Source organism: Fopius arisanus, unplaced genomic scaffold, assembly GCF_000806365.1.
Source record: "Fopius arisanus strain USDA-PBARC FA_bdor unplaced genomic scaffold, ASM80636v1 scaffold00072, whole genome shotgun sequence".
Lineage (NCBI taxonomy): Eukaryota > Metazoa > Arthropoda > Insecta > Hymenoptera > Braconidae > Fopius > Fopius arisanus.
In genome coordinates, this window is record NW_011887811.1 from 89,654 (window position 1) to 111,930 (window position 22,277).

General features: G+C 38.7%; 2 protein-coding genes across 6 annotated transcripts; both read right to left on the minus strand.

The window, feature by feature from the left end:
• Positions 1–1,789: 1,789 nt before the first annotated feature.
• AstA-R1 (allatostatin A receptor 1) lies at positions 1,790–10,962 on the minus strand. Of its 4 annotated transcripts, none has more exons than XM_011310035.1 (5): positions 10,433–10,962; positions 8,358–8,969; positions 7,468–7,939; positions 6,783–7,037; positions 1,790–2,962 (listed from the first exon to the last, which is right to left on the minus strand). In XM_011310035.1, exons 2-4 carry the CDS (start codon positions 8,765–8,767, stop codon positions 6,783–6,785), a joined length of 1,137 nt encoding a protein of 378 aa, XP_011308337.1. In that variant the 5' UTR covers positions 8,768–8,969; positions 10,433–10,962; the 3' UTR covers positions 1,790–2,962. The 4 variants fall into 4 exon arrangements, with proteins under 4 accessions (XP_011308337.1, XP_011308339.1, XP_011308338.1 ...); XM_011310037.1 differs by lacking the exon at positions 10,433–10,962 and having other exon boundaries at positions 7,468–7,725; positions 7,810–7,939; positions 8,358–9,694; XM_011310036.1 differs by lacking the exon at positions 10,433–10,962 and having other exon boundaries at positions 7,468–7,737; positions 7,810–7,939; positions 8,358–9,694.
• Positions 10,963–11,312: 350 nt separating this feature from the next.
• Positions 11,313–21,046, minus strand: LOC105269636 (shematrin-like protein 1). Of its 2 annotated transcripts, none has more exons than XM_011310039.1 (5): positions 20,944–21,046; positions 18,588–18,666; positions 16,852–16,983; positions 16,341–16,436; positions 11,313–12,220 (listed from the first exon to the last, which is right to left on the minus strand). In XM_011310039.1, the coding sequence occupies exons 1-5, from the start codon at positions 20,974–20,976 to the stop codon at positions 11,418–11,420; spliced, it is 1,143 nt and encodes a 380-aa protein (XP_011308341.1). In that variant the 5' UTR covers positions 20,977–21,046; the 3' UTR covers positions 11,313–11,417. The 2 variants fall into 2 exon arrangements, with proteins under 2 accessions (XP_011308341.1, XP_011308340.1); XM_011310038.1 differs by having other exon boundaries at positions 11,313–12,238.
• Positions 21,047–22,277: the final 1,231 nt, after the last annotated feature.

Sequence of the window (22,277 nt, forward strand, 5' to 3'; positions counted from 1 at the left end):
ATACGGATTTAAACTGAAACTCCATTTAAAGAAAATCGAACGACAACAGAGGATTGACTGGGGCTTTTGAGAAAAGAGGCAAAATACCCATGTTTTTCACTGCACACCCAACGATGGGTATAAACAAAGAAAATAAATAGTTACATCGATTGTTTTTTTTAAAAGCACCGGATGGGGAATTGCTTCACCTGCAATCACGGGAATATACTCGATGTATTCCCTCCTGGGGTACTAAATCGGAGTGAAGGAATATCTCGTCGAGTGGCGGATATTCCTGGAGCTGATAACTACGTACCCGAGTCAAGCGGAAATCGTTTTGATTCTCAGTCGTGATTTAGGAGACATGACAGATGAGAGGAACGCGATGAAAATTACAGGTGGGGGGCAAATTGTTTTAATTTTAAACTGGAAATTATTGAAATAGGCCCGACTGATCGGCAAATTCGGTGTTGTCCCTCGATGAGCGCGATCAATTCTCAACATGGAATATTATTATTCATCCCTCGAGATGGGGAGGAAATTAATTGAATGAATTCCTCCGAATATCGAATTGTTTATTCAATTCGCTGAATTAATGCACACCGGTGTTTTACAAGGTTATAATTGAAATGAGTTCTGTTATTTCAACTGTATCAACACTTCTGATCAATAACGCCTTTTATTGTTCACCGAAATAGCTCGGGTACATGGTAACATGAAAACTCACTTAGTCGGAGGTAATGCGAAGGTAAAGTACATCAAAAAGGCCGTGGGTTTTCCAATTACAGAAACCCTTTGCGATCCTCGGAAAACCGACTCGCAGAAATAAACGAACAAAAGTTTCGCTTATTTTTTATGAGAGAAAAATCTCTGAAGCTCGCAGTTTTCCAGGAAATTCGGCTCTCGATTGCCGCGGAATTCTATGAAAATAAAAATTAATTAAACCCCTGCTCCGAAAATTTGCAGACTCCCCGGAAATTCACATTTACAATTTCCCGGGCTGAAGTAATTATTGTTCTCATTGCGAATGGTTAATTTTCCACAGCAAATGCGAGAATTAGCATGGAAATGATTTCAATTCTTACATTTTCCCCCGTAATTTTGCGTAAATGTTGTGCAGGGGCTGGGGCAATCCGAAAACATGAATTTTCTCGTGATCCTCGTAGGAAATTATGGTGTAACGACATATTCCTGGATCCATTAACCCCAACAATCACTGCTGCCATCGTGCCCATAAAAACCATTCAATTATCTAATATTTTCCCTCGTTACGATGTAAATGGACATATCGTGTAGCGCGTTGCATAAAAAGGAAGTCACTGATAACAGTAAACTTACCGAGAATGTATTCATCGTCGTTGGGTGGATTTTTCGTGTTGAAAAATTCACGGGTGAGTCGCATCAATATTTACGCTGCCTTAGCAGTCGTGAAAGCGACAATTCCATTTAATTTTACGTCGATCATAAACGTTTCTTGCTCACTGCATTTTCAGCGTGTCGGAGAACCCCTGAATCCTGGGATTTATGAACCGAGGCAGATGAAATCGACAACTCAAGATCACCACCCACGCATGCCCCTGTCATCTACTTCAACAGCCCCATATTTTTGTAATTAAAAATTCCCCATCAAAAATAAATCTCATCCCAATAATTAACACTAAAAAATTAATCATTAATTGTTGATAATTTATTATTTCAACATCGAATTATGTTAATTATTTTATAATTTTCAATAATAATATAGAATTTATTCAGATAATTTTTACAATTAGCGATTTGAGCAGTGGAAAATACAAAAAAATTCATTGAATTTGTTATTTTGTTAATAAAATTCAACACTTTGCACAGAATTATTGAATTTAATATACAATTAGAGTACAGTTATTTTACAAGCTACTCCCCCGACATTTATTAATTTACACTCATGTACATCGATTTAATGATAAAATATAGTTGTATGTACACTCAACATTTATTCCACAGTGTCAGCCTCATTCACTCAGTCATGCGATAAAAATATTTATCTCTACGTGAGTGTATTGATTTCTCGTTTGAAAGAAAAACATCGTAATAATTTATCAGTGGAGAATCGAGCGGATGAGGCAGGGGCTCATGCACCATCATCCGCTGATTCAATACGTCACTCATATTTTGAATTTATCTCCATATTTTATGGGATTCTCCCACAACCCGAGAGAGAAAGAGAGAGAGAAGAATCCTTGACTCAAGGGATAAATGCCAATTAAAAATTCAAATTCACAATTCAAAATTTGCAATCAACTCCCGAAAAAAATTTCCACTTCAGATTCATCCTGAAGATGTAGAACAAAAAATGTGAAGATAAAAAAGATTAATCGATTGAAAATGAAAACTCTCAGTAAACCTGACGATATGTTATTTTAAATTGAATAAATAAACAATGCAAAAAATAATAATAATGCAAAAAAGGGGATTTTTCAGTTGAAGAATTCTTTTTTCTCGTTGTACAATTGAACTTCTGGAAAATCTCATTTATCTGGAGATCCGTATACACATAGAGGTACCCTATTCACTTGATTTTGTGCTGAAAATTTTACAAATCATTGATACCCATTAGGATTACTCTATCTCCCATAAAGTCTAACAGCAATCATTAACACTTCATATAATTTATATCACCACCTGGTGCATTAACCCTAAACGACGCAACCGTTATTCACAATTTATTATTCACCCAGAAAAGAGAAGCACCACAAAATCACACAAAGTACTCAGATCCATAACTCATTACTCACCGAATTGAACAATAACTTTCCCATAGCCTAGAGTAATCTTTGGTATTGAGCGAAACGTTGATAACGCAATAACTCGAGATACAAAAGCATCATTACGTGACTAGGATAACACCTTGTACCTTGTCATCACCAATCAGACTGGAGTCTGGAGTCTCTGGAGATCAGTCAAAAGCATCCGACAGGCTCCGACTGGTGCCACGATTTCACTCCTGAAAATCAATTCTTCAATTAATAATTATCAGGAATGAACGACGGATGAAGTAACTGATAGGATTTCTTCGTCAGAATTTTTTTCCTATCCCCAGTAATTCATCATGGACTTCCTATTGTTGTAAACCAACAAAGGACCAGTTCCCTCCACAATCCAGAATTAATTCCACACCGATACCCGATGCACCGGAAGATCTCCAAGATATTGGACAATGGAGTGCAATTTCACTTTGAGGTGAATCAGTGGACTTGAAATGCTTGCCAACTCCTGGAGCTGTTGACCAGTTGTCTGGTACCTAATCAAGACCTCAGTAATCAATTCCAGGACTAATGAAACCATATGGACTCCTGCTATTTCATTAATTTGAGTATCTCTACCACTTATTCATGGCATTCAACATTGAAGAAGTGAACGCTCGTGAGTACCTCCACGTTAAATGGGTTTAACCATCGAGAAGACGTCCAATCGATTCTCCATTTCCGCTAGGTAAGAGTGTATTTCGGTCATGGTATATTTAAGTAATGGGTTTCTACGGACGGACCAGCAGTCGATCTGATGTATGAAATGCAATGACGACGTGACTACTGTCGAAATGATAGCATCTCGACAATCGCAATAAGCGATGGCACATCCTGCCGAGCAATCAACTCTTCCAACAAAATCCAATGACCGAGTGCTTTCTCGTGCTTTTTCTCCACTTTTCCAACTTTCACCCCGGGGAGTCCCTCAGTTTTTCATTTCATTTTTTAAATCCAAGTTTTCCGTCCCAGAAAACCGAAAAAAATCATTCTACGTGGTTTACTTATGATTTTTTAAAATTATCACATTTCATTCAGAATGAAAATCGGAAAATTGAAGAAATTCATAAATTAATAATTATTGAGTTTTTATTGGATTGTTCTGATTGTATCATTCAATAATTGGGATAGTTCTGGACAATTCCCCGAATTTGAGCAGTGGATTGTGTGGAAATTTTCGCCTGAAGGGCGAATTTAGAATTTTCTCATGATTTCCCATTTCCGAGTGATAAAACACCATTTATAAAAAGCCGCTCTTCATCAAATACAGTGAATAGTCTCGCCGGGAAATCATCGCGATACCATATTGATCCAGCGCGATTTACCCAGCAGTTGAATACCATTTCCCCTCGACTCGTATCAGCAAAAGGAAAAATTCCCCAGAAATGTTAGAGCTCGGTATCAAGGATGTACTACACTGGCAATCTATACCTTCTCCACCGTTTCTCTGGGAACACGTGCATCGTATATTTCCCCGATTCGAACCCACAAGGTACTTCTCTCCAGGGCATATTTATCGAGTCCCCAAACCCGAGATCAAAACTCGCGGAAAAAAAAATCCTTTGATAAAGAAGATTTACCCAACACAAAAGCTATCAAAAAATATCTCTCATGAATTTGCAACTTTTCACATTACATCTCGTAAATAATTCTTCCTCACATCGTCACTGTGAAATTCCCCAGGAATTCTCTCTAGAAGTCTCAAATTACAATTCCGGTGAGGGAATTTTTCATTCCCATAAATTCTGAAAAATTTTGAAAGGTTTTTGAGATTGAGGGACTCTTTTCCTGTATCATGTAAATTCTCGGAGTCAATTATTTCTCCGAGGCACTGAGTACAGAATCGACAGCGAAGAGTCAAAAAAGACTTGAGTAAGAGCGATGAGAGCAAATCCTGAAGGTAATCCCGTGTTTTTTTTAGATTCGCCTTGAGACTCCCGACGTTTGACTAGCCATTACTGACACTAGGTGTAGGTGTTCTGGAGTTGATGAAAATTTCTCTCATTTCCGTTGGGTTAAAAAGTTAACGAGTCGTGGATAGTATATAACAGTGTTCACATGGAGGGAAAAACTCGGGCCTCCGAGGGATTACATAGCCTCTGTGGTCATCCCGGATATATGCAAAGCTCAGAGAAATATGAGTGTTACTGAAGCTAAGGGATGAAACTACGATAATTCGGCTTTACGACGCACACAGCTTTGGATAACTGTTTAATGCTCCTTGTTTTGACGTTTTATTCGACTAGGTCAGGTGGACCAATTTGTCTCGCATGAGCTGCACCACATGACGGCATTCTGCCTTTGCTAATGCTCACCTGAACGGCCTGGATCCATCGATCCTCTAGGTTTCGTGTATTTACCAAGTTTTCACTGAATTCAACTATTTCGTGGATAAATTCAGTGGCGAACGGCAAAGAGGAAATTTTACGGGTCAACGATCGGGGCATGTTCCCGGAAATTCGGGCTCTTCCCTTTCTCAATTATATTAATTCATAGGAAAATTTTTGTCAAGAGGAAATTTTCTGTTGCAATAAATATTTATATATCAATTTTTCTAGCGAATTGTCACCCGTTAACAGTTGGATATAAACCTTTTGTGATTTTTCATCCCAGGTTTGAACTTGTTAAGACACATTTTCTCCATTATGTCATTATTTTCAGTGCAATATTTCTTTCCATTACCCGAATCCACGCGGAGAAGACTTTAACCATAACTTTAACGCACTCAGGGAATTACCACTGAAACGATCATACGAGTGGTGCGTGATACCTTTAGAGCAATGTGTTCTTGGTTTTTTATATCCATTTTATTCCTCCATTTTTATCGACTGGCACAGTGCAGAGGGTTACACTTACATACAACAGAGGTATTTAGCTTTTTATAAAAAATACATCGAATTAAGTTATATTTAATTTAGCGGAATTTAGAAGCGGACTCTGGGGAAAAAGTTGGACAAAACAAATATTTTCTGGTGTGCGTGGAGAAAGTGGAGTTTCATGAGCAACTGGAATATTCGACTAGGAGTTTGAGTTTACGATATGCTCATATAATGAAAAAACTTCAGGATGCATCGGCTGCTTTATCATCAGTCTCAAGCGAGATCACCGTCGTAAATTCTATCGTCTGACGTCTTAATAGGAAATGGAGAAGTGCTCAACCCATGATATTCGACGTCTCACGGAATTTGAAAAATACACTTTCAATATAAATCCATTTTCCAGAGAATTACACGTAATTGAGAGAACATTTATTCCCAATGGCACACGAAAAATTCAAACCAGAGGAATTTAAAATAAACTATAATCCAACTTTGCAATAAAAATTACCATTTGTTTGAATGGAATAAATAATTCAATTTTCTATAAGATAAATTTTTTAGCGTTTACCTCCCCCAGGCAGTCCTCTGGTACAGGTCCGTGAAAACAATGAGATCTAATTAATATTTCTCGAGTATTCATCATCAGTTCCCGGAGAATTTAATTTCCCCGGTAAAACGCGAATACTAATTTAACAATTTTAATATACCTCCGAGAAATCATGCAGCTCGGCCCTTGGAATACTGGGGCAGAGGTAAAAATCAAGCCGATGCCATTCTCCATTTCTTTAATTCTCCATTCTCTCGATTCTCCCGTTGATAGAGTTGAAAAGATATTTTAACAATTCTCACTAGCTCGCGAATAAAATCTAAAATATTGGCATCAAAGTGATCACAATATCGCCAACTGAATTCTTCCAGCGAAATCCTTTGTACAAAAATCCTCGACTAAAAAATGACTGAAACGGTTTCAATTACCAGTCTCTCCTCTGCTTGTTTATAAAAATATTACCACGTCATGCATACCTTTGACACAGTACAAAAAATACTGCAACAATAATAACAATAATATGACACTGCTACGTAAAAGTAGAGAATAAAAATTCATAGAAGTGTGATTTAATATGAATAAAATGAAATTAAGAAAATGAGAAAATAGAAAATGAAAAATGGAAAGAGAGAAGACTAGAATGAAAATTCTCACCTAAATTATGTCACCACTGCTGGCAGCTCTGGTTGTCTTGGTGAGGGGTCCAGTTCCTTTGGTACCTGATACCTGATACCTTGGTCTGCAATAAATAATTTTGCGAAAGGCCTTTCGAAAATTATCACTCAAAAAAGCGTACAAAATTGGATTGACGCAGCTATTCATGTACGCCATAACATGACTGGCTATCTGAATCATAATGGATGTTGTTGTCAGAGGATACGATCCCAGTGATTTAACCACCAGAATGAGCTGCAACATTAACAGAACTTGCCCGTTAATTGCATACATAATTGCATTCATAATTACCTTTATAATAACGTCATAATTGCATCCGATGATAATTGAGTTAAACCAATAGGCATTGAATGCACCGGAGTTAATTGAGTTCACTAATTGAATCGTTCTTGCATCAAAATTTTTCAATCAATAAAATGATGGAACGATTCAATCGCTATAAACAGATAGACTCCGAGTTGGTAGCGATTTTATGGAGTAAAAAAATGAACAATTAATGTAAAATGAATAAACGAATGAGAGAAAAATCTCGAGTAATTTCATTGAGGGAAACCCATTTTTTCTTTCAGGGAAAATCGTTCTCTTTTGAGTTTTCGCGTAATTAAAGTGAATAAAAAAAAAGGGCAAACGTTTCCATGAATTTTCAAGTTTCAGTGGCACGTACTTGTATGGGAAACCAGCAAATGGCGAAAACAGCGACCACGATGATGACGAGTCTGGTGACTTTTTTCCGACCCCTTCGGCTCTCAGCACTGGCACGCACCCCACGCCACAACCGAATCAGCATGAACACGTAGAGTCCACAGGTCAGTGTCAGAGGTATAACGTAGCTGAGGAGGAAAAAGGTCATCTGGAAGAGAGGCCAGTTGACGTCCGGCAGAATTCGACAGATGTATTTCTCCGGATCCTCGTCTCCCTGCAACTGAATGTAAATCTGCCGAGTTAATGAGTCACCGATCGCCACCAATTGCCTCGGATGTTCAATCATAATTACGATGGATCCCACCTGTCCGTGGATCAGGAGAACTGGAATTGACGTCGTCAGGATGACGAACCAGACGATGCAGATGGCGAGGAATGCGTGGTGCTCGGTTCTCACTGTCATCGAAGCCACTGGATGCACAACAGCCAAGTACCTGTTGAATAGAAAGGAATTGCCATTTTTTTTTTTAAAGGAATTCAAAACAGCTGGAGGGATATTCGGTCTCGATTCGATGGTCAATCAGTCTGATGAACTGTTAAATTAATCAACTAATATCAGAATTGAACCAATTTTCGTGATCTTTCTGGGGCGTGTCAACAGTTTGTGGTTTTGATTGTCAATGCCAGTGATGCCAGTGGTGATGGCTATCTTTTCGTGCCAAGTGCAGAATAATCGAGTCATTGTGTACTGATGGGGGATTGAGGAGTCAAGGACAGAGCGGCGATAATTACTTGATAAGAAATTAGAACTGGGTTTAGGTACTGGGCTTTTGTGCTGTTTTATCAGTAGTATCAGTGATCTGTAAAAATTTGAGTAACGAATTGCAGAAAAATTTAACGATGTCAACTCACCTGTCCAAGCTCATGAGTACCAGAGTGTAAACACTGGCGCAGGCAGTAACAATGATCAAGTACTGAACAATTCGGCACCACAAATCACCGAAGGGCCAGTGTGGCAGTACAAAATCAGCGGCGGTGAATGGTATGCAGAATACAACAAACAGCAAATCCGCAATAGCGAGATTGATAATTAGTAGATTGGTGGTGGATCGCATTGCTGGATTGAGAGCGATAACGATGACCACTAGTGAATTACCCACAAGACCGAGGATTCCGATGGGTCCGAAGAACAATGGTACCACCACTTTCACCACTTTACTCACCAAATCACGATCATAACAACCACCATCCAACGAACAATTCGTCAAGTTCTGCTCGAGCAGATCCAAATGCTCGCTGAAGTTCCATGCACTCGCGTTCATCTTACCGTGGCTTTTGACAAGCACTAGATTTTCATTAACGTCCAGTAATTATCCATGGTGTACCTCACGCGTGACGAAATCTCATGATTCTCTCCCGCCAGGGGATGAGGGTGATCATGTCATCGCAATTGTTTCTTCCTCTCGCTTTACGGAAATTATTCCACGGACAAAAAGATTTATTCCCCGGAAAAGTCAGTTGATTCTGGGATTTCGTGTTAATTAAAATTAATGAGCGCGAGATTGCCGAATAAACGACTTCTTCACTTACTCTGATATATTTCTCTTGAGTTCAGGGGAAAAACGCGAAAGCTCGGTAATTGATGTACTAAATTTAAGGTAATTGCGATAAAAGTAAGCGGAGCAAATGTTCGGAGAGAATTTTGGGGAATTCTAAGAGAAGCTGTTGATTTTTTTTTATAAATCCGGTTGAGCTTTGAAATTCATGGTTGTTAATGTTATGTTCTGGGATTTTTTATTTTTAGAGATTGAAAAGGGAAATGCTCGCATGCGTGCGATTGATTTTTTAATGTTTTAATGATGCGCAGAATTGAATAATTATCTTAATTAGATGATCATTTTATTGATCACTGCGGTATTATTTCGTCAGGCGGAAACAATCCCTGCCAATCATCCGATGACTTCAATGAACGGAAAAATAGGGCAATCGCGTATTCTTGTCGTCATAAATCAATCGCATGCGGTGTTGTTGATGAATGAAAGTTTTTTCCCTTGCCGTTTAATCTACCGTGAGGCTATTCAAGGGTCAACTGTTCACCAGTGAATAGCGAAATTTTTTAAATCCGCTGGTTCATTCCGGAGCAATTAATACCGGATATCCAGCATCGTCAATTGAGGATGAAGAATAATCAAATCGAAACAGGTGTTCGAAACAAAAAATCATGTTGATTTTTTAAAAAATTTATGAAAATTCAAGTTCTCTGGGAAATTCAGAAAAATTCTAATTTTTTTTTAGAGAACGAAATGTGAGAATTTTTTTGAAAATTTCCACGGAAATAATTTCTTTGAATTTTTTTTTTAAATTTTTTAAAATTATTTTCAATTACGAAAGTCTTTGGAATTCCAGTAGAAATCCAGTGGAAATCTCATTTAACAAAAAAAGTTGTTGAATTTTGAAATTTGATTTCAGGGGAAAGATGAATCAAAAATTGAAAAGCAATTTCTCGTGTCCAAAAGGGCAATTTTCCAATCTCCATGGGTAAACCGAGTTTTCAAGGACAAAATTCTCGAGAATTCCCCTGGACCGTGAAAAAATAATAGTTATAAAAATAAATAATTCCGACGCGGATAAACGGAGAATGGAATTTCATAAAGCCAGAAACATACGGTGTAAAAAAATCCATCATACAAATTGCTGGTGTCGTACGATTCTCGGATGAAGATATTTATGGTGATTTCGAGGACGAGCAATATCGAGGAAGAGTTAGAGCGGGACTCGCCTAGAATACATCCACCCGATATTACATTTCAATTCTCACATTTGCACTTCAGAAGACCTAGATCTATCGCCCGATATATTAGACTGAATCTGCAATTCCGCGTATTCCATTGGTTTTTCAAAACTCCACATTCCTGATTTTTTGAGGGAATGATAATCCATAAAACGAAGCAAATAGAACGAAAATTTTGAAAGACGCCAGTTCTCACCCTCGGAATAATTCCGTAATACGATCGATCAATTATATCGCACGTCGCGACATGTGTCATTGGAAATGAGAATATTACCACTTCAGTCACGTATTGGTAATCACTCGATTAAATTCTCCCCGTCATGTCTAATTAGATCGAACGAAAATACCAACCCCAAACAATCAGCGAATAATGAGAACATGAAGTCGTCACATCACAACACTTGTCTTTAAATTCCAAAATACTTGGGAATTAATTCGGAAATTAGTTGGATGTCGATGGTCGACGCTCACCTCGCGACTGCCGCGGCGTTTTGAACCGAGTCTCGACACCGGCGTTTACAAGGGCAATGGACCACGCGGACCTAAGGGTTGATGTGCACCTAGGGGTTGTGCGCGCGCCTCATTCACCCGAATGAAGAGACCAGGAGAAGATTTTCATCGTTCGCTGGTTATTCTCCGGCTGTTGGTAAAGCCAGTCCTCAAAATATCAGCCGTTATCACTGTCCGTTTGTTATTTATCAGTCGAAGAGAACAAGTGGTTGCAACTGATATTCTGTCACTGCAGAAAATTGATAGCAATCATTCTGATTAACAATAAATATATTAATTATGTCTTGCCATGCGCGATATATCCTGAGATATAAATTGACATTGATGAGTTTTTATGTTTTTATATCCACTTTTTGCATTTTTAACGGAAACAGTTTTATCCACATAAAAAAGTATTGCCCCAGTTTTTAAAACACCATGGGAGTCATTAAGATAATTACCGGTCTCAGCTCTGACTTACTTCGTTCTGTCCCCGATTGATAATAATTATCGTCTGAATGCGTTCTTCCTGCAGGAAAAAAAAAACTGTTGGGTTCCAGATAAATGAGTGGACAACAGAGAAAAAACTGAAGAAATAATTCTTTATTAATAGTAAAGTTCTCTTCTAATTATCATCTAGCTTAATCTCCTGATAATTTCTCTTTTCTGATCCTTGACTTCATGATCTCCACCTAGGATTTACCAGTTAATTTGTCCTGGATGGTCTGCGTGAGGACGCGTTGAGCGAGGTTCTTGGCGAAAGTTGTGAGCTGATCCCCAAGGCTGGGCTTCTGGGCATTCTGAGGATAGCCAGGTCCGGCCTGGGGGTATTGACTTTGATAACCACCTTGATAACCACCTTGATAGCCACCCTGATAGCCACCCTGATAGCCACCTGGATAGCCCTGCCCATAGCCGGACTGGGGATACCCTTGACCATAGCCTCCCTGAGGATAAGCCTGTCCAGATCCACCCTGGGGATACCCTTGCCCGTAACCGCCTTGAGAGTACTGCCCTGGATAGCTGGGGTACCCTGCGTTTAAATTTGTAGAACTGGTACGTTGGACAGTGTCCGGAGAACCTGATCCTGTTGGGTACCTCGAGTTCCCTGACGGATAACCTGATCCTCTCGGATAGCTCGAGGTGTCTGATCGACCTGATGGATACCCGGAACTCGCTGGATTTCCGGAACTCGCTGGATATCCCGAACTCGCTGGATATCCTGAACTGGCTGGATATCCTGAACTCGCTGGATATCCCGAACTCGCTGGATACCCCGAACTCGCTGGATACCCTGAACTCGCTGGATATCCCGAACTCGCTGGATATCCCGAACTCGCTGGATACCCAGACCCTGCAGGATACCCCCCAGATCCAGACTTCTCAGAGCCCGAAGACTCCAACGGCGCTGACGCAACCGGCGTCTCTCGATTTGCACTAGGATACCCGGAGGAACTCTGTCGACGACTCATATCCCTGTGCACTCCCTCGTCCTCTGCAAATACGTCCAAAACTACCCTGAACATTGTTAACCGTAAAACAACCATGCGGGGCCATGCCGATTCCACAATCTCCGAGTGTCTCATCCTCACATGATGATGCTGCATGAAATTCCCAATGCAATCCCCCAGCGTCGTAACTCCAGGATTGCCCCGGATTGTGATAAATCTTGTTGGCAAAACGGACTAACGTGAAAGTGGTTAATCAATCATGAGATCGTTAATACTCGTGAATAAGTTATTTAAGCTGTCATGCAAGTGAAGTAACCCATCAACTTGAGATTCATATATTCTTAATCGATATGAGGACTGGGGTACATAAAAAATATAAAGTGAAGGCACTAATATACACCTGACATCGTCAATGGCACCGATAAAACGAGACAATCGTACAAGGAATAAGTGATTAGATCATCTCGCGTTAATATATTCTGTAAGAAAGTTATTTATGTATAAGTACTAATCAGTTAATCAGCAGATGCTTGTCAAAAGAGGAATGGCTCCATCATCCTGAGAATGTCCAGACACGGTTGCCGCGTGCGTCACTGAAGACATGAGTATTGTAGTTGTTTCCACTGTTGTTGCCACCGGGTCTTTGTCCGCGTCTGGTGTTTCCACCGTTGCGTCCATCACCTCCATCAGACCAAATTGAGTCACGATTGCCTCCATTCGAGGCTATCGAGTTTCCAGAACTGGGATAGCGACCACCAAAGCCCAACGATGAGGATCTAGGTGGTGGTGTGGGTACAACTGGTTTTGGTATAGCAACTGGCCGACGACCTCCACCAGGTCGGCGTGCAGCTGGGGCTTGAATAGCATATCGAATATTCCTCATTTACAAGTGCATCAAAATTCAAAACCACTCTCAAACCGTTGGTGAGACTGAAGAGGGCCGTGGATGAAAATTTCATTCCTTTGACCCCTTCAGCCTCTACTTCCTCCATAACATTCTCCTCATTACTTCAACTATCCCTTCGCACGGAAAATTGCACAGAGAGAAAAGAATCCTTTTCCCCTGTTGAAACAAATTATTGGAAATAAGGTCATGCTCGTTGCGAATCTAATGCAGGAAAATCCATTACTTTCCAAATTCTGCAGCGATGTGAACTGTAGGACAAGTCCATTTTTTCGACGTCCATTTTCTGCCAATATCTCCGAATCGAGGGGAAATCGGCAATTTTCTGTGTTAACATTTTTTATAGAAAAAGATGAGAGCTATGAAAAAGGTATTTATGAAAATATCGTCAGCTGCCCTCTATTCCGAGATATTGGCGAAAAAATGGACTCCAACATAATGCACTTATCCTAATTCACCACTTCGCACTGGAATTTCCTGTGGTTAGATGGTCGGTTTCTTTTTCCTCTGTACACGGGATCATTAGTACAATATATTCTAATCTTTCATTCACTGCGATAGAGATATTTCCGCCTGGAATATGTTAATCGGAGAATTCAGTGCCACTATTTGACCGCAGATAACGCGCGATAAGTGATACTGCGTCAAAGGTCACATGTAAGTCATTTTACTAGAAATTGGAATAAATATGGAATTGTAGGGCGAGTGCAACTGCGTAGTTTAATACCCGTGACACAATATTCTCTACATAATTTTTTGTTTAAAACCCGGTATATCAACAATGTGTATTTATTCATCATAAAAAATGGTCAAATACTTATCTAAACAGGTACAAAAATAAATACATGTTCCAACAATGAAATAATTCTTAAACCATTTGTACCAGACAGCGATTTTTTTTTTAATTTATTTTTTATTTTATACAATTACGATTGATTACGTGAAATATTGATCGAATGATTCGCATACATCCGTTCTCAAGAAATAAAACCCAATATTCGAAAAAAAAAATCGCCATCAGTTAAACCTGCGAGATAAATCGGGACGGAGTACGTGAATGAAACAATTCCACCAACGCCTGAGTTACCACCGAAATGAACATGCATGATCGATATTAGAATGCAAAATTGATTTGAATCCGTGAACAGTCTAATCAGACAATTATTTATCGCATTCGCCTCTCCGTCTGTTAGAGAGCTCCGTCGAGGGTTTAATATTTGAACAGGTAAATACAGTTACAACCGGATGTGGGTGATTTCAGATCGATATCGATGATTGGTCCATCTCCAATGGCTATTTCACGGGAGAGTATTCACCACTCATTACAGCAGCCCCTTTTCAGTGCAAATTGAATAATCTTACAAAATTTTCAATTCCATGGGGTACATGCCACAGCTGTTATGAGGAGTGTTCACGATTGGACCTGTAACGCAGTCTGACAAAATAAAAAGGTGTGTCGATTGAAATTTATTCGCTGTTTCTAATGAATTCTTCATGACAGGTAGGTGTTAACGGTGACTAGGAGAAGACTGACGAAACACAAGGAAAGAATCTCCGGTGATTGTGAAGCGGCTCCATTGTATCTCCGCGAATGCGTCATGTAAGGATTTTGATTGAACGGGTAATTTGGGTACTGATGTCCTGGCTGCTGATTATTATGATAGCCCGGATAATTGCCAGCTGGGTACTGGCCAGATTGATAGACACCAGGTTGGGGCATGCGATTCTGCGTTGGGTACGGTGGATATCCGAGATTTGATCCTGATGAAGGTGGCCGTGGATAGCCAGCATAACCAGAGTTTCCAGATGTACTGGGGTACTGAGGATATCCATTATTATTTGCTGAATTCACGGTATGATAGTTGCTGTCGTGACTGGGATCTGGTGGTGCATTAGCGTTTGAATATGGATTGTAATTTGAACTTGATGATCCGTGGCTCTGATCTGCATTCGTGGGTTGTCCATTTATCGATGAGACACCAGCTGACTCGTATCCTGAAAAAATCTGGCTGTTTTCCAATCTATTTCCCCTCAAAGTGACATCCTGGATGTCGTTGCTGACCCCTCAATATTGGGATTCATGAGGAAATAGTCGTCAGTGCATTGGGTACATCGAGGGTCAGTGCAACGTGTTCGAAAGCTGCATGCTACGGATCCACACCATTTTCATACCGATTTTCAAATGATTGTTAATTACAACTTCAGCGGGAGTCACGTATTATTCAAAAGACAACCGGGGAGAGGAAGCTGTAGGATGTTTAAAGTTTTACACAACCGGAACGTGAAGTTCAGGGAATAATTGAGTTGTTAATATCGGGGAGAGTTTCGAAAAGTGAAAAGAGAATTTAAGGATACACAAGCAGTTCAGTGCAAAAGCAGAAATGATTCCATGATAAATTTTCATTTTCTCATTGTCAGAAATGCATTTTGATTAATTGATTAATTTGCATCGATGCATTCAACTGGAATGAATAGTAAAAAACTCGAATTTTTTGAACGGCTTGGATATCCCCAAATTTTCAGAGCGAGAAAAATTGTGGAGCCACTATTGTGATTCGAGATAACTCTAGCCATAAAGCTAACGCATATTGACACACAACTCCTGAAAAAATCTGTGAAAGCAGCGGAAAATCAATCTCCCCTGGCATTTCCACCAGTAAAGCGCCCATAACCATCTGTTCTGTGAGTACCAAACCACCCAGGGTAAAGTAAATATTCCTTTTATGCTATCACCAGAAAAATGGAGAGTGCAGAGACTAGGCGAGTGTCAGAGGAGTGAATGAGACAGTGATCTAGAGTGTTGAAAAGTTTTACCAGGAAAATGCCACCATGTACACAGTCAATATATAATCATATTGTTGCAAGTGGAAAAATGTGGAGCATCTCGTCTGACCCTGGATGAAAGGGGATTGGCTGAGGGATCATTCAGGCTTTTACGTAAATAGACGAGAGGTCGGATTAAGTGAATAAAAATAACTCCACCATTTACGTACATTTTCACCCATCCCCAGGACTCAAATAAATTGAATGGAAATATCCGTAACCAAATATCTATTCCTCAACCACTGTCAACACGATTTTTCACTCATGCCATGTGAAAAACATAACAACTACCTCCAACCGCTTTCCAATCGAATTTTTTTGTTATTCATGAATGAATGGATGGTGGAGTTCAACTCCGTGCGATAACACTGGGATAGTTGAGGCACAATCGCATACATCGGTACATTCGGTACTCATTCTGGGTTATTATTACTCACCGATATTGGAGTTTGTGTTGACACAAGTTGCGTGTCCATCAATGCTTTTGCAGTATTGCCCGCTGGGGCAAACTAGAGTTGTGCAGCTCAATCCACCTGGAGCCAGATATGCAATTACTATTCATTCATATTTTCATTAAGACTAGCTTTTGGAGCTCTATTTATTCGATCAATAAAATATATAACGATATATCCAATATTATCTTCGTGTATGCCTTTTTATAATTCATATTAAAAATCGATAAATATGTATATAAATAAATTATAAAATTCCATTCATCGCATTTTACTCATTCGTTACATCGAGAAAAATTTCTAATTTTATTTATTCTAATATTAGCCTTCAGAAAAAATATCAGAATTTTTATTGGGAGGCTGATGAATTCGAGATGAAGAAATAGCCTTAATCAAAATATTAGGGTAAATATTGTTGCAAAAAATAAGTAATAGGTAATTATTTATTAAAAACGAGTGTAAAACTGTTTTCAGTCCCAATTTTTTTTCAACTCACCAGCAGCCCCATTCCTGGTGCAAGTGGGATACCGTCCACACCTGTCCCTTGACTCATAGGTGCAGGGATCCTCAGCCATAACACAAATTTCATTGCTCCTGCAGCCGATATCCTTGCAGCTCCTGCCATACTCTGTAAAAAAAAAAACGACCCAACCCCTGAATTCCTCGGGAGTCCAGTAAATCATCATCCACTAAAAGGGACAGAACGCCCAAAAAATGAAGACACCAAACGAAGAAACACAAAACAGTCATTACGAACTTTTACGCCCTGACATTTTCCGGAGAATGCACAATGAAACGTTAAAGAGAGTTTCGTTCATGTAGATGTGCATTTAACTGTTCTGTTGAGCGTTGGTGCTTTTAAGCTCGGTTGCGAGCTTTTTCCCTCACCAAAGTAGATATTAAAAGTTAAAAAAAGAACACAGAGGCTTATTACGCCCTGCAAATGCCCAGTGAACTGAAAAATGCATTGACACCATTTTTATATGACTAGCTCATTTTACCCTGGAATGATAAATATATCAGTCATTGGTTTATTCGTTTGACCTCTGTTTTTTTTATTCCCCATCATCCACCCCCATAAATTGCTCACCAGAGCAGCTAAATTCTACGCTAAAGGCGTCGGGGGATTTTAACTTCCGGTAATTCCATCAGCATTGACTCAATAGTAATTGTATTTCAACACTCGTTGGGAGAGTATCGATTATTGGTATTATTAAAACCGATGCGATGGTCTATATCGAGAATTCTGACATTAAAATGACCGGCTCTGTTCGTCGAATACAAGATAAAGGTCAATAGGGTGTAGGTGGCTGTTGCCTTTTGCGAGAATGCAATCGAGCATGGGAGAAAAAAATTATTACTCCCACAGGAAAAATACCCCATGGCAAGGGTGAGCGATGAAAAAAAATCTATCAGCAAAAAATTGGGAGAAAAAATATTGAGTGCTTGAGCAATCAAGATTTTTTTTATTATTGAAAAAATGTTGTTTATTTATGAAATTCAATGTATTGGAGATTATTGAATCATTCATGATTTTATCTGATAAATTTTGAGAAAATTTTTTGCCAATATCTCAGAATCAAACGTACATATCAAATTTTTGGTCTAAATATTTTTTATAGAAAAAGATGAGAGCTATAAAAAAGATAGGTATGAAAATATCGTGATCTCCCTTCAATTCCGAGATATTGCTTAAAAACTGGTGTATCAAATTTTTTTTGTTTATTGAATTCGCGGATTGATTTTTTTCAACTTCAATTTTTCCTCTTTTGACAAATAATTTGATGAGTCAGTGAGTTTCATTAGGCTATCCTAACATCAAGTGCCTTTTTTTAATAAATAATGTTTCCATGTCCAATACCAACAGCGGAGTATTAGGTAATTCGCTAATTGCAAGACAATCACGCCCGCAACAGGTGATTCCCATCGGAACAGACATCCATCAGTATTTGCCCATAAACAACCTAAAATAGTGTTGTTTATGGTAGATAATAGCGGTTGAAAATTATCTACATAGAATAATAGTTAATGTGAATCCGAGTGCAGGAGGCGTGTACATGGAAAATGAAGATATAAATAGAGCCCTGGCGGACGGTAGATTGCCAATTTATTCTTACCGTCGACTTGAGTCCATTTACACAAACACAAATGAATTTGAGTGGTGCAAACTACCGTATACCGTCCATTTGGGCACTTCGTGAGGATGCATTGTGTTGAAAATAATGTACTTACTCGAGTATGGTACACCGTTGACAATGCTGGAGCACAACAGAAGCCCCCAAACACCAATCCACAAAGTTCTCTCCATTATCTTGAAGGATAAAACGATTTTTATTTCAGGAGGAAGCCAAGTCGGGACTTTGCCAATTTAATGTAATGAAACTGCATGACCTTCGATGGAAAACTCTTGAGATCGTGGGTTGGATAAATCGAAAGGCTGTTTCATATGTAACGATGTGTACTCCGATGGCAGATAAATAAACGCGAAAAATTGTTGAAAAAAAAATCCATGCGCTTGAGTACTGAAGTACTCATTGAGTAATTACGCTATCAATTTTCTGGGAGATAATCAGAAGAAACCTTCCGGATTTTTCCAATTTTGGGGATTGATTTCGTTGATTAATTTTTTATTGTGATTACTTGGCTAACGTTTTAGTTGAATATTTGTCCATTAATTATTGGATTGTGGATGAAAAACGGGTTATGGAGTGGTTGGTATTTGTTGATTGTTATTTTAATCGTAGATCAAATGTTTGAAGTAAATTGAGGAGAGGAAGGAGTCATAAAGGATTGAGACTGTGATAATATCAACATTTGACGTTTCATTACGTCACATTTTCATTCCGTAAATATTTGCAAACGCGTGTCTAAACGAAAAATCACAGCGTCAGCTCGTCACGAGTGCGTAATAATTTTTGGCAATATCCCCGTGGAATACAACACCCGGTGTTGACCGGTAAATATTGACTTTCATGAATGTTCATGAAAGCAGAACACGATGACAAAAGAAAAATTTTTTAAAAATTACTTGGCTACTCACGTAACCGAGATGACGCATAATTGTTGTAATCCGCCAGGAAACTTCGAGATTGAATTTCTGGGATAAATGAATCGCAATTAAAAAATTCTGTTTTTTTCCCAACGGGAATTTTCACATCACGCAAATGAGATTTTAACGATTTTATTTTTTTCGTCGTTTTATAAAATTTTGAGTGAAGAATACGAGAAAAAAAGTGCGCAATGTGAATGAGTCAGACGAATTGCGGCGCATTTATTTCTCGCGGCGATCGGTTATAATAATTCAGAGAATGATAGCGGTCGATAGATTTTCATCGCGATTTAATTTGACGTCCGAGAGTAATTTTTCCCGGGATGATGGAAAAGCGATACGAAGACGTCACCTGAGACGTCACCTCCTGACGAGGTAACAATCGATGATGGGGCTTTGACGTGGGTCAATCGATGGTGACACTTTGCCAATGCACATATCGATCAATCGAGATGACTCTCCGATGGCCCGTGACGGTGGTGTCCAATCGAATGAACCAACCGACACCCAATTGCGACGTTTAATACATCAACGTCATTGAATTAGCGAATTAATGAGGGTCTGATGTATTTTGTAAACCACACGGGAATGCAATTGCGAAATTTTCGAAAACAAGTGAAAAAAACGAGTAATAAATCATAATTCAATAAATCACCGGACATCAAAATTTCAAATCATAAATATAAATCATGGAAATATCAATCAATTATTGAAATTATTCAACATATCTTTATGATTTATTATAAAATTAATTACTCCTATAGATTAAATTCGAACGAGCGGATGACAGATCTAGGAATGAATGACGCATTGCGCGAGAAACCGCAGCTCATTCGAAACTTGAGAAACAGCTGGGCAGCCCATACCCTAACCAACACGAAAATCAATCCCACATGGGATCCAATCGGTTCCAATAAATCCACTCCATCCATTATATTCCCCAGGAATTCTCATAAAAATTGATAAAAAATTCCATTTTTGCTATAAATAAAATATCGCAAGGTGACACAGAATCAATCAGACGTCACAACCTAATAAGTAATGATTGAACAGAATAAAATGCTCGACTCAATGTTTAACTCCTCCATTCTGAATTCCTGAATCATTTATCTCTCGAATTCCTCTCCGATTTCATGTCTTCCTACCGTATATTCATTCATTTATATCACCATATATTTTTTCTTCACGTAATAAACCCAAATGAAATTAATTAATGAAATTTAGAGACAAAGTATTTTCATAAAAATCAATTATATATATTTTATTTCTTTCGCGTCCATATATATATATTCTATATTCCCAAATAATATAATTAATATTTACATGGACATATAATTTATTGGCTTTGTGTATGGTTTTATATTTTTTACTGTACAAAATCCAAAAAAAAATGGAAGCCATCAGCGCTCTCTTTCCGAAATTATTGAGTAAGAAGCAATTAATAAATTAAAATATGTGGGTATTTATATGGATTTGATGGAAAGTGATGATATTTGGTGAATATATAATTATGTCAGTGGGGAATGTATGGAAACTTACCGAGTGCGTATTTGCCGCGTGTAAACGATCCATTCAGTGTGAGAGTTACTGCGACACTGGATAAAGAAGTGTGGTGAAATTCAGTATGGCTACTCCTGGTGTGCCATAGTATCCGAACAGTTTGTGCCGAAGGGGGAAAGGCTATGAGGGAGGGGAGAAGGTCGTGGTGTGACCATGAGAAAGAGGGAGATGGTGGGAGCGCATGATGGGTGGTGGGAGTGAGATGACGGGGCTGCGCCTTCAGGGGGGACATGACTAACGGAATGACGAGGACGCATTCACGGAAAATCTTGGCCACTGGTGGAGATGGACAATTCTAACTCCAGTCACTATCTAACGGGTAGCCAAATATAATTATTAACTCACTACAAATACACATGTTAATATTGGAATGGTGGGAAATGGTAATGGTATTTAATAAAAATTGATTTATTTAATTATTGAATATCTGAATATCTGAATATCGTCCGAGATATTGCCAGATCGATTCCCTTTCTGTTTTTTTATATGCGGATAACTTCTGGTTATTTATATATTTGTTGATTTATATTATGAATAATTAGGAATTATTAATATTTCTTCAGAGATGAAAGAAAAAAATCCGATCTAAAAATTTGCGTGAGAAATTTATTTGCTTGTACTGGGAGATGAGGGATGAGTAGAGATGAGAGTTTGATCATTTGTGGAAGCTTTTACTGTTGTTAATATTTGATAACAATCTTTCTGCGTTCGTATTCTCTTAATTGTAGATCAGGTATTGTTACAATACTGTTCAAACAAAAGTCTCGGCTTACCGTTGCCAGAACACTTTTCTCAGAGTTTTCCCGAATGCTTGAGTTAAAACTCGATTCAACTTTCTTAATCCAGCAAAGAGTGTTTACTTATATTGAATCGTTCGAATTATCTCTTGTTTTCAGGAGTTGCATTCTTCGGCTGGCTCTAATTGATTGTCGGAGAAGAGAACTATTAAAGCTGTCAGAAAACATGCCGCAAAAAAAGAATAATCCCCTTCGGAATTCATTAATCATTGACTCTGCTGGAATTCATTCGCCAAATCGAATAATTATGACTACAATGACAATTCCCGAAAAAATCTCAAATACCAAAAATTACCCAAAAGATATTTAATTACCCAATAAAATTAAAAACACCGCCCAACAATTCCCCATAAAATCGAAAATCTCAAACCAGAAAATATTTCATCAAATTGTCGACGAACACCTCATAAAAAAATTTGAAAAACCCTTAAAAATTGAAAAAACCAGAAACTCTCCCCGTCCATACTGCGACTCGCGACAAAAGCTCGCGCCAAAAAAAGCTCCCGAGATGTGTGA